At 60.1% G+C, this 14167-nt stretch overlaps 1 protein-coding gene and 1 long non-coding RNA gene across 3 annotated transcripts in view; one reads left to right on the plus strand and one right to left on the minus strand.

The window, feature by feature from the left end:
• KCNQ1 (potassium voltage-gated channel subfamily Q member 1) overlaps positions 1–14167 on the plus strand; it is a 404800-nt gene that overhangs the window by 132383 nt on the left and 258250 nt on the right. Inside the window, exons 7-10 of one of the 2 annotated variants that reach the window (XM_008969085.5) lie at positions 5670–5780; positions 7502–7597; positions 9860–9982; positions 11005–11146. In XM_008969085.5, the coding sequence (XP_008967333.1) occupies positions 5670–5780; positions 7502–7597; positions 9860–9982; positions 11005–11146 (472 nt within the window). The remainder of the gene's footprint in view (positions 1–5669; positions 5781–7501; positions 7598–9859; positions 9983–11004; positions 11147–14167) is intronic. The other variant, XM_034931950.3, reaches the window with a different exon arrangement.
• On the minus strand, positions 2593–7542 carry LOC117974833 (uncharacterized). Its single transcript, XR_004664967.3, has 2 exons — positions 7403–7542; positions 2593–5853 (listed from the first exon to the last, which is right to left on the minus strand). It is a non-coding gene; the product is annotated as an uncharacterized LOC117974833 (long non-coding RNA).

Here is a 14167-nt window from a genome sequence, read left to right on the forward strand (position 1 = left end):
CCCCTTGGAATGTGAGTGCCTGGCCTGTTGGAGCCCCAGGACCGCTGGCCCCACCCTTCTCTGTCCCAGAGACAGTCCTGCCCCCCACCCAGGGGCCTCCCTCTGTCCACGGCTCCCCCTTTCCCAGGCCACCCCCCCCAGGCCCCTCTCCTCCACCTTCGTTGGCCCTGCCCTCTGTAGTGTCACCCAGGTCAGTGGGGCCCTGTCCTGCCCTGTCCTGAGGAGTGCATGTCTTTGAGCCTTGCATGGGGGGAGCCCACCAGCTAGCAGAGGCCCAGAAGGCTCTAGACAGGCTCTAGACTGGGTCTCTAAGTCTGCAAGGGGCACCAAAGCACTTTATAAATTCCAGGAGTGAGTGACAGGCTGGCCACGTGCCAAGCCCTCACCCAGCAGGCAGCCCGTGAGAAGTGTGTTGTGATCATGCACCTTCCCGAGAGGGGGAAACTGAGGTACAGAACATGCTGGGGCTTTGCCTGAGGCCAGACGGACAGGGTGAGAACTGCCCCCCACACTCAGAGCCACGGTGCCAGCCCAGCCTTGCCAGCAGGGCAGCCGCAGGACTGCCAGGCAAGGTGAGGGTGCCAGGTGGGGCCCGAGGCCCTCACTCATAGGGCATTGTCCCACATCCCCTGGAACCACTGAGACAGGCATCGTGCCACGAGAGGGGACACCTGCCTGGTCCTCTGTGTGCTCAGCCTACTGGGGGCACTGAGGCCGAGGGCCCAGCTCTGCGAGATCCTGCATGGGCTTCCTTCCAAGCCCTGGAGAGGGGAGCAGGCCTGGGAGGGCGCCCTTGGCCCAGAGCCTCCATGAAGAGCCAGGGGCCTCCTCATGGCTGGGGCCCCAGCACAGTGACCTGGGAATGGCTGTGGCCGCATGGGATGTCCCAGAGCCCCTGCCGCCCTCCTTGGAGCTGTGGGGCTGAGCTCGGGTGCTGCGCTCTCCTGACTCCATCCTTAGGTGCCTCCTCACGGGCAGGCTGGGCTCTCGAGGCTGGGCAAGGTCTGGGCCTGCAATGGCTGAAGCAGCCTCTTAGCCCATCTCTGCCTTCGAGAGGGCCACAGTGGGGAGCGTGGGTCCTGCAGGCCTTGGTCCAGCTGTCTGCCTGGCTACTTTCTAATGGGGAGCCCTCAGCACAGTGACTGCCTAGCCTCAGTTTCTTCCTCCGTAGATGATCTTGACCTGAGAGTGCCAGCTGGGGTGTGACACCTCTGGGCTACCCCCTCCTCCCGCTCTTGACCACCCCTTCCTCTGGACAGACGACCACCACATCTCCAGCCAGGACCACCCCTTCCTTCTGGGCAAATGACTACCACGTTTCCAGCCGGGGCCAGTGAGCTCTGGGAGCCAGGGCTTGGCATGCGGCTGGAGCTCAGGTTTCTGGGCTGGCCTCTGTCCTCCCCTCGAGGCCAGCCTTGAGGAGGCTACTTCTGAAAGGAGGGAATAGAATCCCAGTGTTTCTCAGGGAGGAACGTGGGGGGACTAGAAGGCTCCCCATGCCTCCCGCCCCTTCACACGGGAGTGAAGGCACAGGCCAGCAGGAGGGCGGGGGAAACACACTGACCAGTGGGGTGTGCGTTCCCCGCTCGCCCCCACAGTTCCTGCCATGGGCGTGACTTTGTGTGCCTCATGTGGCTGGCGCCCTGGCAAGGAGCCGCGGCCCAGGAGACAGACATGTGGATCTGCATTCCAGGTGGTGGGCCATCAGGGACTAATTCCCAGCATGGTGACCATAAAACAGCCCATTCCTGAGCTGCCTGTGTCTGAATGCAGGAAAAACAAACAGGTCTGCAGGGAGGGGCCGTTTCCTTGTTAACTTGAGGATGAGGGTCTGGGGCTGGGGCTGGGCAGACGGGCAGACCAGGCGAAGGGTGGGGTCCTGGAGCTGCGTCCTGCTGTATGTGTGCTCTCCACGGTGGGCAGACACCCAGGGGCACTTCTGGGGCTGGCCTTTCTCTCCCGCTCGGGGCACCCCTACCTTCTACTGACCACCCAGCCAGCCAGCAGGAGCCCACGTGCACCCAGCTCAGCCCCAGGAGGTGACGCCCCCACCCTCAGCAGCTCTCGTCTGTTTGGGGGCAGGTTTGGAAGGTGGTCTCGGGTGTCCTTACCCGAGCAGGTGGCCACCTCACCTGCTCACCTGACCCCAACTCCACTCTGACTTCCAGGCCAGCCCCACTCCATTCCACCTTCATCATGCAGTTTCTGTATTAGATTTTTAAATAATGAAAATATGGTATTTTCATTTAAAAAGCAATGATTTTAAAATATATTAAAATAATTTAATATTGTTATTAGAACAACGTTTACTACGCCAGCCCGTGCCATTTATCTTGATGCCTGGGTTTGCCGGCGCCCCTTACGCTTGGCACGCAAGGCGGGAGCTCCCCACTGGCCTCCCCGAACTGCTTGCCGCCCAGCCCCCCTCAGGCCAATTCCTGCCTCTCAGCCTATCTTGGGTTTGTCCCCAGCTGCCTCGGGAGGCAGCCGTGCCCAGGCCTCTTGGTCTCAGGGCCCCTTGGTGCCCCTGACAGAGAAGCCTGGTTCGTGGGCATTGTGCCATCAGTATTTAATACAGTGGAGACATGTAAAAACAATTCCATATTAATTTATTAAAATAATAGACCAATTACATTTTCATAAATAACGTTATGAAAAATTTCTATATTTTCCAAAACAAATATTATCGAAAGAAAAATATGCATTTTTGCAAATCTCCAGAAAGCCTGGCTCCCCAGAGGACGGGGATCCCCACGCCTGTCCCGGGCCTGTCTGTGAAGAGCAACGTCTCACTGCTTATGCTTGGGTGGGAGCAGGAGTGCCCGTTAGTGCCCCCCAACCATAGAGAGTGCTGCCGTCCCTGAGCCCAGCCCCAGCAGATCATCAGCGCACATTTGCCTGGGGAACACAGACAGCCCTGTCCTGGACGCAGCCCTTCAACCCTGCTTCTCGTACCTGACCCCCACCTTGGGCACTGGTCTGCCAACACCCCACCACCCCGGCTTTCTTCAGCCTGACCTTGTCCTCCCGGACCCAGTGCTGGGAGGATGTCCAGGCGGGGTGGGACTTGGGCCTGCACTGGGCTGCTCCTCAAGTCTGGGGCTGCACGTGCCAGCCAGGCAGACGGTGCTGAGAGGGGCCCTTCTGCAGAGCGGAGGCAGAGCCCGGAGTGGAGGGGTGAGCACTGCCTCAGGGCATTGGCAGGGGCTGCGCGAGCCCAGGCACAGGTCTGAGGGATGAATAGGAGGTTGCTGGATGAACAAGTAGGAATCAGCATGTTCATACTGAAGGGGTGAGTGTCCCCCCCAAAAAATCTGGATTAGACAGACTCTGGAGCCCTCTTGCTCCAGGCTGCAGGGGCCCTCAGAGCTCAAGGCCAGGATAGGCCAGGGTCCCTGCCCTGCCCAGCCCCTTCTAGGCCCGTTTCTGGGCCACCTGTGTGTGCTTTCTTGGACTTGCTGTAGACTTGGTAAACAGTGGATGTGCTGGGACCCCGGGCTGAACCCCTTTGGGCTGAGAGCTCGCCAGGTGGGAGTCACTCCCCAGGGCAGGACGGGCACAGGGTCTCCGATGCCCTGCCCACTTTGCAGCCCTGTGTCTGCCTCTGCAACTCCCCACCCCAGTGCACCTGGGCCCTCTGGGGAAGGTAGCGGCAGCCCAGCCTGTGCATGTGGGTGCAGGCCCTCTGGGGAGGACACCGTGCAGACGAGGGGCTCCGGTTCCCCCAGGGCCCCCCTCTCTGCCAGCCACTGTCAGCCTCACCCATGGCCTGGCTTCACCCTGCAGGGACCCGGCTGCGCTCCGTGTGCCCGCGCTGCATGTTCAAGGTGTCTGCACCTGAATGTGCCCTGAGAGTGTCAGGCTCGGACATGGGGACCAGCTCCCTTTTTACATGACCTTGTCATCTTTGTGACACACGTGCGTGTGCTAACCGGGTCATCGTGTGTTTCCGTGTGTATGTGTGCACAGGCACAGACACGTGCACATGTGGAGCATCCCATCTCTGCATGGGGCACGCTCGTGAGTGCGCGTCCACATACACAGAGCCGGGTGGTCCACTGAAAGGGCCTGGCAGTAAACAGCTTCCTGTGCTCATTGTGTGTGTGGCAGGGGCATGGGGGCACGTGTGTGTCTCTTAAGGACAGTGGCGCTGCAGGGAGAGCTCCGTGTGCAGTTGTGGGAGGCAGCCTGCGAGCAGCCTCTGCGGAAGCATCCTGACCATAAGCGAACGTGCGGTCAGGGCACTAGTGGGGCAGGGGCCTGGGTGGTGGCCAGGGCTCAGCAGAGGCCTGTCCCGCCTTGTGGCCTGGCGGCGGTGGCTGGCGTTCGTCACTGTTCGTTAACGTGCTCATCGGTACAGCCTGGTTTCCCGCAATGTGGCCGCTTCTGCTACCTAAGCCTCCGAGCCTCCTGCTGTGGCAGTTCTGGGCAGTCGCGTGAGCCGTGTGCACCTGCCTCTCTGTCCGCGTGTGCGCCTGTGCACCCCTGCCCGGGGGTGGCCATGGGGCTTCTCCCCACCCTCCCTCCTCCTCAGTGGCTGGTGGAAACCACAGGGTGGCCCAGGGACCCTGGTCTCGTGGGGGCTCAGGTGGGCCGGGGTTTGTTCTTGCCTTCCATCAGAGTGTGTTAAACAGGCCTCAGGCCTTCCTGCCATCAGCACTGGGCCCATAGGGCTGGGAATCCAGTGGGGGTCTCCATGTGGTTCCCAGCTGGGGCATTCCTGGGCCTGCAAGCGGTGGCCGTCACTTGACCTTGACCAGAAGCCCCAAGCCGGTAAATGCTGGGCTGTCCTGAGTGTGGTGCCCAGAGCAGGGCTGCAAAGATCTCCTGCAGCCACAGCCATGGTCTGGGCCACCATGCCTGCTGTCCAGATGAGCCCAGGCATGAGCCTGTGTGTCCACAGGGTGAGCTGTGCCTCAGGGCCACTCTGGGTCTCCTTGTTGGGCTCAGCGCCAGCTCCTGAAGAACCCAGCAGGCAGCCTGCACAGACCAGGCCCAGCCAGGGTAGGCTCCTACGTCCTGCAGAATGACATTTCCAGGCTCAGACTGGAAGCCCCAGGAAGCAAACCTCAGATGCCAGCGCGGGGGAAAGGGTGGGGGGAGCCTTCTATTGTCCCACCACACGTCCTGGACGGATGGCTCTCCCACCAAGAAGAAGGCTTGAGCTGCATCTTGTACTCTCAGAAAAGAGGAAAATAAAACATCTGGTGCCCTGGAGTGGCGTCAGGAAGCAGCGCGTCATCCCAGCCCCTGCTCTTTGTTGACGACCAGCCTCAGTGGGAGCTCCCGGTCTCCTGGGGGCCGGCGCACAGCAACGTCGGTGGCCCAGGGGCCCAGCCTCCTGGGGACAGGCAGGCAGATGAGGCAGCCAGTGTGGGGCGAGCTCCCAGGCCCACGTTCCCAGCCAGCAGGCCTGGCCCTTCGTGGGTGCTGGGCTCCTTGCATGTGCTGGTGGGACATACCTTGTGTGTGACGCCGAGAGCCTGGGAGACACGCGCCATCCCGCGGCTCTGTTCCTGGTGCTTTCGCCGAGTCACACGGGGTCGTCCTGGTGGTCAGGGTCTCTTGCCGGCCTCTCCGCTCATCAGAGTGGTGGGTTTGGGTTAGGCAGTTGGCCCTCGCGAGGCTCCAGTCCCATCCGTGGCTGACCACTGTCCCTCTCCCTGCAGGTCACAGTCACCACCATCGGCTATGGGGACAAGGTGCCCCAGACGTGGGTCGGGAAGACCATCGCCTCCTGCTTCTCTGTCTTTGCCATCTCCTTCTTTGCGCTCCCAGCGGTAGGTGCCCCATGGGTGCGTTTTCCCCGGCTCCTTGGACAGCTGGGGTCCTGGGGTGGCTGCACGCCCCTCCCTGTGAGCAGACCCACTTACGTTCAGAACCAAGAGGGTGCTTCCCTTCTAGAAGGTGCTATACTCCAGAGCCCCACCTGCCCTCCCTGGGGCCCTGGATGCAGACTTCCCATTTGCAGTCCCCACTGGGGTCCTTGCAGGCAGTGTGGGAGGCAGCCTGGAGTGGCTGCGCATGGGCGCAGCGTGGGGCAGGCCTGCTCACTCAGCCCTGGGTGGGTGGGCAATGCTGCTACCACGCCCCATGGAGGCAGAATCTTGTGCCTGGAGAGGGCACTTCCACGCTGTGGCTGGGGGGGTTTTGTTCCATGTCCTTTCCAGAAACCACAGATTGTAAGGTGATGTGTCTAGTTCACAATGCCCGTATGTGGGTGTGTGGGTGTGTGTTATGTGCGTATGTGCATAATATGTGTTTGTGTTGTGTGTGTATAATTTTATGTTACCTGTATACTATGGGTATGTGTATATGTATCACATGGGTGTGTATGTACTGTATATGTGCGTGCATACTGTGTATACATATTGTATGTGCATATGTTGTATTTAGTATGTGTGCTGTGTTGTGTGCACATGTATGCATTATACATGTATATCAGTATGTTTGCATATGTGTATTTATGTATCTGTGTGTCACAGGCATGTATCCTATACATCTATGTGCTGTATATGTGTGTGCACATGACATGTAGACATGTGTTAGTGTGTGTTAGTATGTGCTTGTGTTAGTGTGTGTTAGTGTTTGTGTGTTAGTGTGGGTTAGTGTATGTTTTAGTGTATGTTAGTGTGTTTGTGTATTAGTGTGTGGGTTTGTGTTAGTGTTTGTATTTCTGTGTTAGTGTGTGTGTTAGTGTGCGTTAGAGTTTGTGTTTGTGTGTGTAAGTGTGTGTTAGTGTGTGTTAGTATGTGGGTTAGTGTGTGTGTTTGTGTGTTAGTGTGTGTTAGTATGTGTTTGTGTTAGTGTGTGTTAGTTTGTGTGTTAGTGTGTATTTGTGTGTGTTAGTGTTTGTGTGTGTTTGTGTGTGGGTTAGTGTGTGTTGGTGTGTGTTAGTGTGGGTTACTGTGTGTTAGTGTTTGTGTGTTAGTGTGTTTTTGTGTGTGCTAGTGTGTGGGTTAGTGTGTGTTTGTGTGTCAGTGTGTGTGTGTTAGTGTGCATATCTATTGTGTGTGTGTGCGCGTCACATATGCATGTGCACCACGTGATCTCCTCTGTAGACAGGGAGTTCCCTAGCTTCAGGGTGGGTCCTTTGCATCCCATCAACCGTCCTTGGGCGAGGCAGCAGCAGGGTCCTCCTCAGCTGAGGACTGCCTTCTCACTTGCGACCCCAATCCCAGTGCCCAGTATGACCCCTTCCTGGGCACATACAGATGGACCAGCCCACCTGGCCCCCAGAATGGTCCCTGGGAATGGGTTAGAGCGGCTGCAGCCCTGCCCCATGGGACTGGGCCCCTTGCTGGATAAGACCTGGGGTATAAGTTCTGCCCCCCATGCTGGCCCAGGACAGGCAGGCTGGGCCCGAGGTGGGACTTGGGGGGGCTTCCAGCACTGACCATACCTGGCCTTCCCACAACGGTGACCGGTAACCACGTCCTGAGGCTGCACCCAGCTGGCAGTGGCCTGTGTGGACGGGAGCCTCCTGTCCATTCCTTCCCAGGGGATTCTTGGCTCGGGGTTTGCCCTGAAGGTGCAGCAGAAGCAGAGGCAGAAGCACTTCAACCGGCAGATCCCGGCGGCAGCCTCACTCATTCAGGTGCGGTGCCTGCAAGGCCCTGGTCACTGTCATTTTGGTCACTGTTATTGTTGCATCCAGCCCTCACGGCCACCTGTCAGAACCATCATTGGCCCCCGCATCAGCCTGGCTGGCCTGTGGGGCGTACTCTGCTTGTGGAAGCCTTGGCTGCTGTGGTGATGGGGTGAGCACGGGGCATTGGAGCCTGTCTTCCTCCAAAGCTGCTCCCATCAAGGGCCATGCCCTGTGGGCTGGAGAGGAGGCACGGCCGTGACCATGCCAGGAGTGGACGTGGTTGGCTCTGAGGCTCCCTTGTGCTCCCATTCTCCCTCCCACTGCACAACAACCTGAGGGCTGAGTCTGGGAGTGGGGTGGCCAGGTGATTGTCCCCAAGGGAGGTAGGACCCAGCTGTGCAGTTGGTGCCTTCTGGAGGGCCTGGCATCCCTCAGGGCTCGGGAGGCCCTGGTGCCTGGAGGTGAGGACTGGCGATGGATGGCATGGGCCTCCCTCTGGGCTCACAAGGCCAGTGGGCTGGGAAAGGCAGAGCCCTGGAGCAACAGGGGCAGGAAGGTTCTGGAGGCGGGTGGGGAGGCAGGCAGTACCAAGCTCTGGGATGCTGGGCTCTGGCTCTGTCACTCCAGGCTCTCCAGGACCCACCAGAGAATGGGACTGCTCTGTTAACATAGGCAAGGACTTGGCACAGGAGTCACTTGAGAATTGCGTCCCTGTGGGTCTCTCTTGTTGGCCACTGCAGGGCCAGGGCTGCCCTGAGGAACAGCCACTGAGGTGCCCAGAGGGTGGGCGTTGCCGGGTTGAATGACAAGTGCCTGCTGGGGATAGGGCCTCCGCCCAGTGCAGTGGCTGGGAGCACAGTGTCAGTTCCTCTGGGCACACTGGGCCTGATGTCCCCCAGGAAGGCCCAGGACCTGGGCAGCCCCCGCTGGCTGGCGTCCCCCCTGCAGTCCTCCTGAGCTCGCTGCCCCAGGCAAGGCCCAGGCTGTCAGGGGCCAGTCGCAGTCCTCCTGCACTCCTGGCTCAGCCATCGGGGGGGCTGTGTGCTCCCACTCTTAGCCTGGTTTTATGGCTTCACAGTTTCTCCTTCCTAGGAGACCGTAAATCAGGCCCGTAAACCCGCCTTGGTCCCAGCATGAGCATGCTGGCCGCCCACGCCTGGCAGGGGACCACATTGGATTCCTGGTCCCACTCCCTGGGAACCACAGGTCCTGTGAAAGGGGTTCCCTCGGAAGCTGCACACACTGTGGGAGGACTGGAGTAGGGGCCCCAGGTGGCAGGTGTGCACAGGAGCAGGGCAGGGGCCGTGGGGTTTGCCAGGGTTGGGGGACCACGTGGAGTGCTCAGCCTGTGTGTGTAACACTCGGGCCTTGGAAGGCTGGGCTTGTGCCCTCACCTGCCTGTCCCTGGGTGCTAGATGGGAGTGAGGGCTGCAGGTGCCCCTCGCCATCTGCTGTGTCTACCTGGGGCTGTCACCCAGGAGCCCATCAGTGTGGGGGAACATTCTCCACTCGGCCCTTTCTCAGGCTCATGTGGCCAGTGATGACAAGGCCACCAGGACATGTCCTCATACAAGGCCCTGGGAGCCCCTCCTGCCCATCTGGACGCTGCACAACTGCTCCCCCGCCGGGTCCCCTGCCGATAGTGTCCCCTCCTCCCACCCTTCCCGTGTGGTGCTGCCATGGGGTCTCTCTGAAATGCTGGCTTCAGAGCTGCACCCATGTGCCATCAGAGGCTCCCCCAACTGCAAGGTGGCATAGGCCTCTGGGAGAGACCTCACCTCCTGCCAGCCCTAGGGATCCTGCCTCTCCCTGCCCCCTGCTCAGCACCTGCAGGTCCTGGGCGACCCCTCTTTCTCAGCCCTTCCTCACTGTGTGGCCACTGGTTGCCCATTTCTGCATTGGTCTCCTATGCACGCTGTGTACCCTGGCACCTGGGGATGATGTGCGACCTGCCCACCTTTGCAAGTCTCGCCTTTGGCTCAAGGCTGGCTCAGGGCTGGTAAAGACCTCTGTGGTGTCCCAGCTGTGGGTAACAATTAGCCCATGAGGCGGTGAGCTGCCTGGCGCAGCAAGGGACCAAGCCAGGCTGCCTGGGCAGAGGGTCTGGGAGCTGGGACCATGTCAAGCCTGTGACTCTGAGGTCCTAGACCCTGCCACCCAGAGGGGAGGGGCCAGGCCTGGGGAACAGGGAGGGGGAGCTGTAGCTTCTATAAGGGCCCCCGCTGGGTGGCTCAGCAGGTGACAGCCTCTCCCCCTGCCTGACCTCAGACCGCATGGAGGTGCTATGCTGCCGAGAACCCCGACTCCTCCACCTGGAAGATCTACATCCGGAAGCCCCCCCGGAGCCACACTCTGCTGTCACCCAGCCCCAAACCCAAGAAGTCTGTGGTGGTGAGTAGCCCACCTGCCACCAGGGCAGGGCCTTTTTGCTAGCAGGTGGGGAGGCCGTGGGGGCCGCAGCACAAGGCTGGGATCTCACCATGCATTTGGCTTGGTACAGCCTGTGTCAGGGAGTCAGCATCGTTCGGGACACCGGGCCATACACCCGATGCTAGGTTCCTGCCATCCCAATGTCCCCCGACTTGGGGGTATGTAGGACCGGTCATTCCAGGGCCAGGGCATGAGAGCTCCAGAGATGGAGCTCTGTGAGCAGGACGGGCTGGAAAGAAGGCTCTTCAGAGGGCCTCAGGGTTGGGCTTTCCACGCGGGGCGCAGTGGGTGGTGAGCAGTGGGCAGGGGGCCGCGCGCAGTGGGTGGTGGGAGGGGAGCAGCAGGGGAGGGAGGTGATGCAGGGGTGCAGCGAAGGGGGTCTGGAGGTCACAGGGCAGTGGAGTTTGGCAGGCGCTGGGCAGAAGTCTTGTGACATGGCTGGGGTCATAAGGGGTTGGGGCTGACGCTGGCATGGTTCCCCTTCCTGGCCCGTGCCCACCCCCTCTGTGGAGAGACCTGGCCTTCCCAGTTTCCAGCTGCCGGTGGAGCCTCCGTGCCTACCGTTCCCTGTGCTGGAATGTTCCCCCAGATTTCCACACAGCCTGCTCCCTCACTTCAGGCGCCCTCTTCATGCCCTGCTGGCCCCCAGCCTGTTCCCCCGATATGCATTCACCCCTACTGGTCACAGCCCCTGTTACCACCTCCACTGGCACCATCTTGTACGTTTATCTGCTTCCTGCTGTCCTGTTAGCAAGGCCGTGAGCTCACAGGGCAGCACCTGGGCCCAGCCCCCCATGTGACCCCCAGCAGCCCCGCCCTGTCTCTGTGTGAAGACACTGGAGCTGGCCCTAGGCCTCAGGTCCCTGTCTGGGTGTATGTGGCGGGGGCCGGGCTCGGGGCGGCTGCGCGGGCACTCTGGGGCCAGCGTAGGGCCTGGCAGACGATGTCCAGGAACCGCTAATCTGTTGTCTTGTTTTTTTTAGGTAAAGAAAAAAAAGTTCAAGCTGGACAAAGACAATGGGGTGACTCCTGGAGAGAAGATGCTCACAGTCCCCCATATCACGTGCGACCCCCCAGAAGAGCGGCGGCCGGACCACTTCTCCGTCGACGGCTATGACAGTTCTGGTGAGAACCCCTCAGGCAGGTGGGGGCCGCGGGGCCGGGAAGGTCACTGCCTTTTTTGGGAGCCCGTGCAAGCCAGTGAGTTTCTCCCTTGGGCTGTGGTCTCTGACAACGAGGTATGAACAGACAGAGGGTGGAGCTTCTAGAAACTTCTGTAAACCTTCCAGGTGCCTTCCTCTCAGAGTCTTCCCAAGGAGGAGCTGGCCACTTCTTCTGTTGCGAGAGGAAGCCTGGGCAGGTGATGGGGTGGGTCAGCTCCATCCGGCTGTACTGAGGGAAGGCTGTGTTCCTGATTCCAGCTGCCTGGCTTCCTCCCAGCCGAGCCCACGGGCTGTAGTTGGAAAGTGGCTAGGGTGATCTCTGGGCCCACTGGCAGGGACGCCAGAGGTAAGGGGTTTGGGGATGGGGCTCTGGAGGAGCAGCACCAGGCCTGGGTAAAACGTGGGGAGCCTGACGGGCCAGGCCCTTCTCATGCAGCCCAGAGGCCCCGAGTCTGTGCGTGATGGTGTGGCTCGGATCTGCGTCCCTCCTCTCACCCCTGCAGCGGGGGCTGGGATGAAGCTACCTTCTGCGGGACCTGACGATTGGATGGCAGACCTGTCTAGGGTTTAGATGTCCTCCATCCCTGGTGAGGGGTTTTACCCACGCTAACTCGTAAGCGTGGCTCTTTGACAGATGTGGAGAGCGAGGCCCTAGAGGCTGGGCTCGTGTGCTCCAGCCACACAGCGGGAATACAGCAGTGCCCGGTTGTGGCTCGCATGAGTGAGGCCCTGGAGGCTGGGCCCATGTGCTTCAGCCACACGGCAGGAACACAGCAGTGTCTGGTTGTGGCCCCCCCATGCCTCCCGCCAACTTCTGCTGTTCCCAGAAGTGCAGCTGGCTGAGCACAGACATAGCAGGTGACCTGTGGTGATGCCAGGGCATCAGCGCTTGGCCTCCCCACACTGCTCCAGGGCAGACCTGGCCTCCTGGCTGCATCAGGAGGCACACGTGATGCATCCGTCATCTCGGGACCAGTTTTGAGACAAACATCCTATAGGGCAGGACCGTGAACTGGGTAGCTCTACAGAGTGTGAGGGGCTGGAGACCTCCTGCCCACTGGCCACGGATGCCATGGATGCCCTTGAGAGTTAGGAGAGGTGGAAGGGACCCCACTTCTCCCTGGGAGCTCCAACTTCTCTTGCATGTGACTTCAGTGCCCACTTCTGGGGACTGTGATCCCAAACTGCCAACTTCTCTAGCAGCTCTCTTAAAACCAAATGTGAAGGATTCTGGCTTTTTCTGTCCTCTGAGCCCAGCGTGGGGTATTTGAGATAGCTGTGCTGCCACCAGGACAGGGGCGTGCACCTTGTCTTCCCAGGAGAAAACACAGCAAAGCCTGTTTGCTCCCTAGTACCTCGTGCAAAGGTGCCATCTGTGGCCCTGCTCGCTGCTTCCTCTGAGGCAGACATAGTGGTGACTGTGTTCTGATACAAAGATGGCACCTGCCCGATGCTGCACTGCAGCACCAATGCAGATGCCCTGGCAAATGTTCGCAGAAGCCCCCGTCCCAGGGCGCGGTCCCCCTTGGAGGAAAAGGGCACCTGTTTTGAAAACACTTGGTTATCATGGTGCCAGAAAGCACTAGTTTAGGCCCCACGTGAAACAGTGGCCTTGCCCTCCCAGCATGGGAGAGCCCTCATCTTCCAGGTGGTGGGGGGAGCACAGCATTTGAAGCCCACTCCCCTTTGACCACTTGCTGTTGTCCAGACAGACATCACGCACGTGGGCCTTGCATTGGTTCCTGCTCACTTTGTCTCTGCTGACCCGGTTTCTGCTCCTTGAAGTCTCAGCCCCCTTCTTCCATGATTCCAAGGCATGTCCCTCTAAGGAGGCTTGACCCCACCCTGGAGGGACTGCTCCCCACTCTCTCTGCCTTCCATGCCCCATGGGAGGGCTCCATGTGGCCCAGTCCCTTGGAGGCTGGACCCCACTGTTCCGGACTCTGGGCTGTTGGAAGCCAGGCCCTGCCTCAGTTGTGCCAAGTGGCCAGGGTTCTATGCCTGGCAGAGGAGGTGTGGGAGGCCAAGCGCTGATGCCCTGGCATCACCACAGGTCACCTGCTGTGTATGTGCTCAGCCATCCAAGTAATATGATCCATTCCCTCCTCAGCAGCCGTCCCTTTACCCTTTGGTCATTTCTGCATCCATCTCTCCCTCTCGGACCTCTTCCCAGTGCCTGGGACCAACCCGAATGTCCCAGCTTACCAGCAGTTGTAAGGATGCTGTCACATCTTATGCATGGCAGAGAGGGGACAAACCCACAGTGTTCGCAACCCTTTGTGCTCGCAGGCACCAGCCCAGCCCACCAAGCTCCAGTTCATTCAGGATGGCTCACCTGCATCCCCACCTCCTTGGCAGGAGGCTGGGTGGTGTTCCCTGCCCCTTGGGGCTTTCCTGGGCATCCCATGTGGAAGTCACCAGGCAAGACCAAGTCCAGGCTCCCGCTCCACTGGGCACCAGGCTCCCCAGGACTTAGATGCCATCAGGATTGGGCTGGGACCCGACCACATCTCAGTGAGCCCCTGGGACGTGCTCCCGCCTGCCCGCTGGAGCCGGCACAAAGGGCGATTGTGCCAACCAATGCCCAGTGCCCCCACAGCTCCGGATTCAGGGCTGAGACCATTGTCTCCATGCAAATGGGGGCTTTCTGCGCATGCTAATGGGCAGGTGGGCGTGGCCGGGGGCTGGGGACCCAGCCTGTGTGCGGCCTGGAGAAGCATCGCTTGCTGCTTGCTGAATGCGGGGCAGCCCGAATCGATGCCGTCCATTCAGGCTGGTTAGTGTTATGAAGTCATTAGTGCCGTCTGCGGAATGTTAATGAGGGGCAAGTGCGGAGAAAGTCAGGCGCCTTTTGTGGAATGCTCCTCCACGGAGAAGATTTCTCTTTCCTGCTGGAGTTTGTTCTTTCCTAACTTGATAAGTCAGCCCAGGCTGGAGCCACCAGCTTTCTGGAGCCTGAGCTGTTGGCCTGGCCCCCAGGGAC

The sequence above is a fragment of the Pan paniscus genome, chromosome 9 (genome assembly GCF_029289425.2).
Source record: "Pan paniscus chromosome 9, NHGRI_mPanPan1-v2.0_pri, whole genome shotgun sequence".
Taxonomy (NCBI): domain Eukaryota; kingdom Metazoa; phylum Chordata; class Mammalia; order Primates; family Hominidae; genus Pan; species Pan paniscus.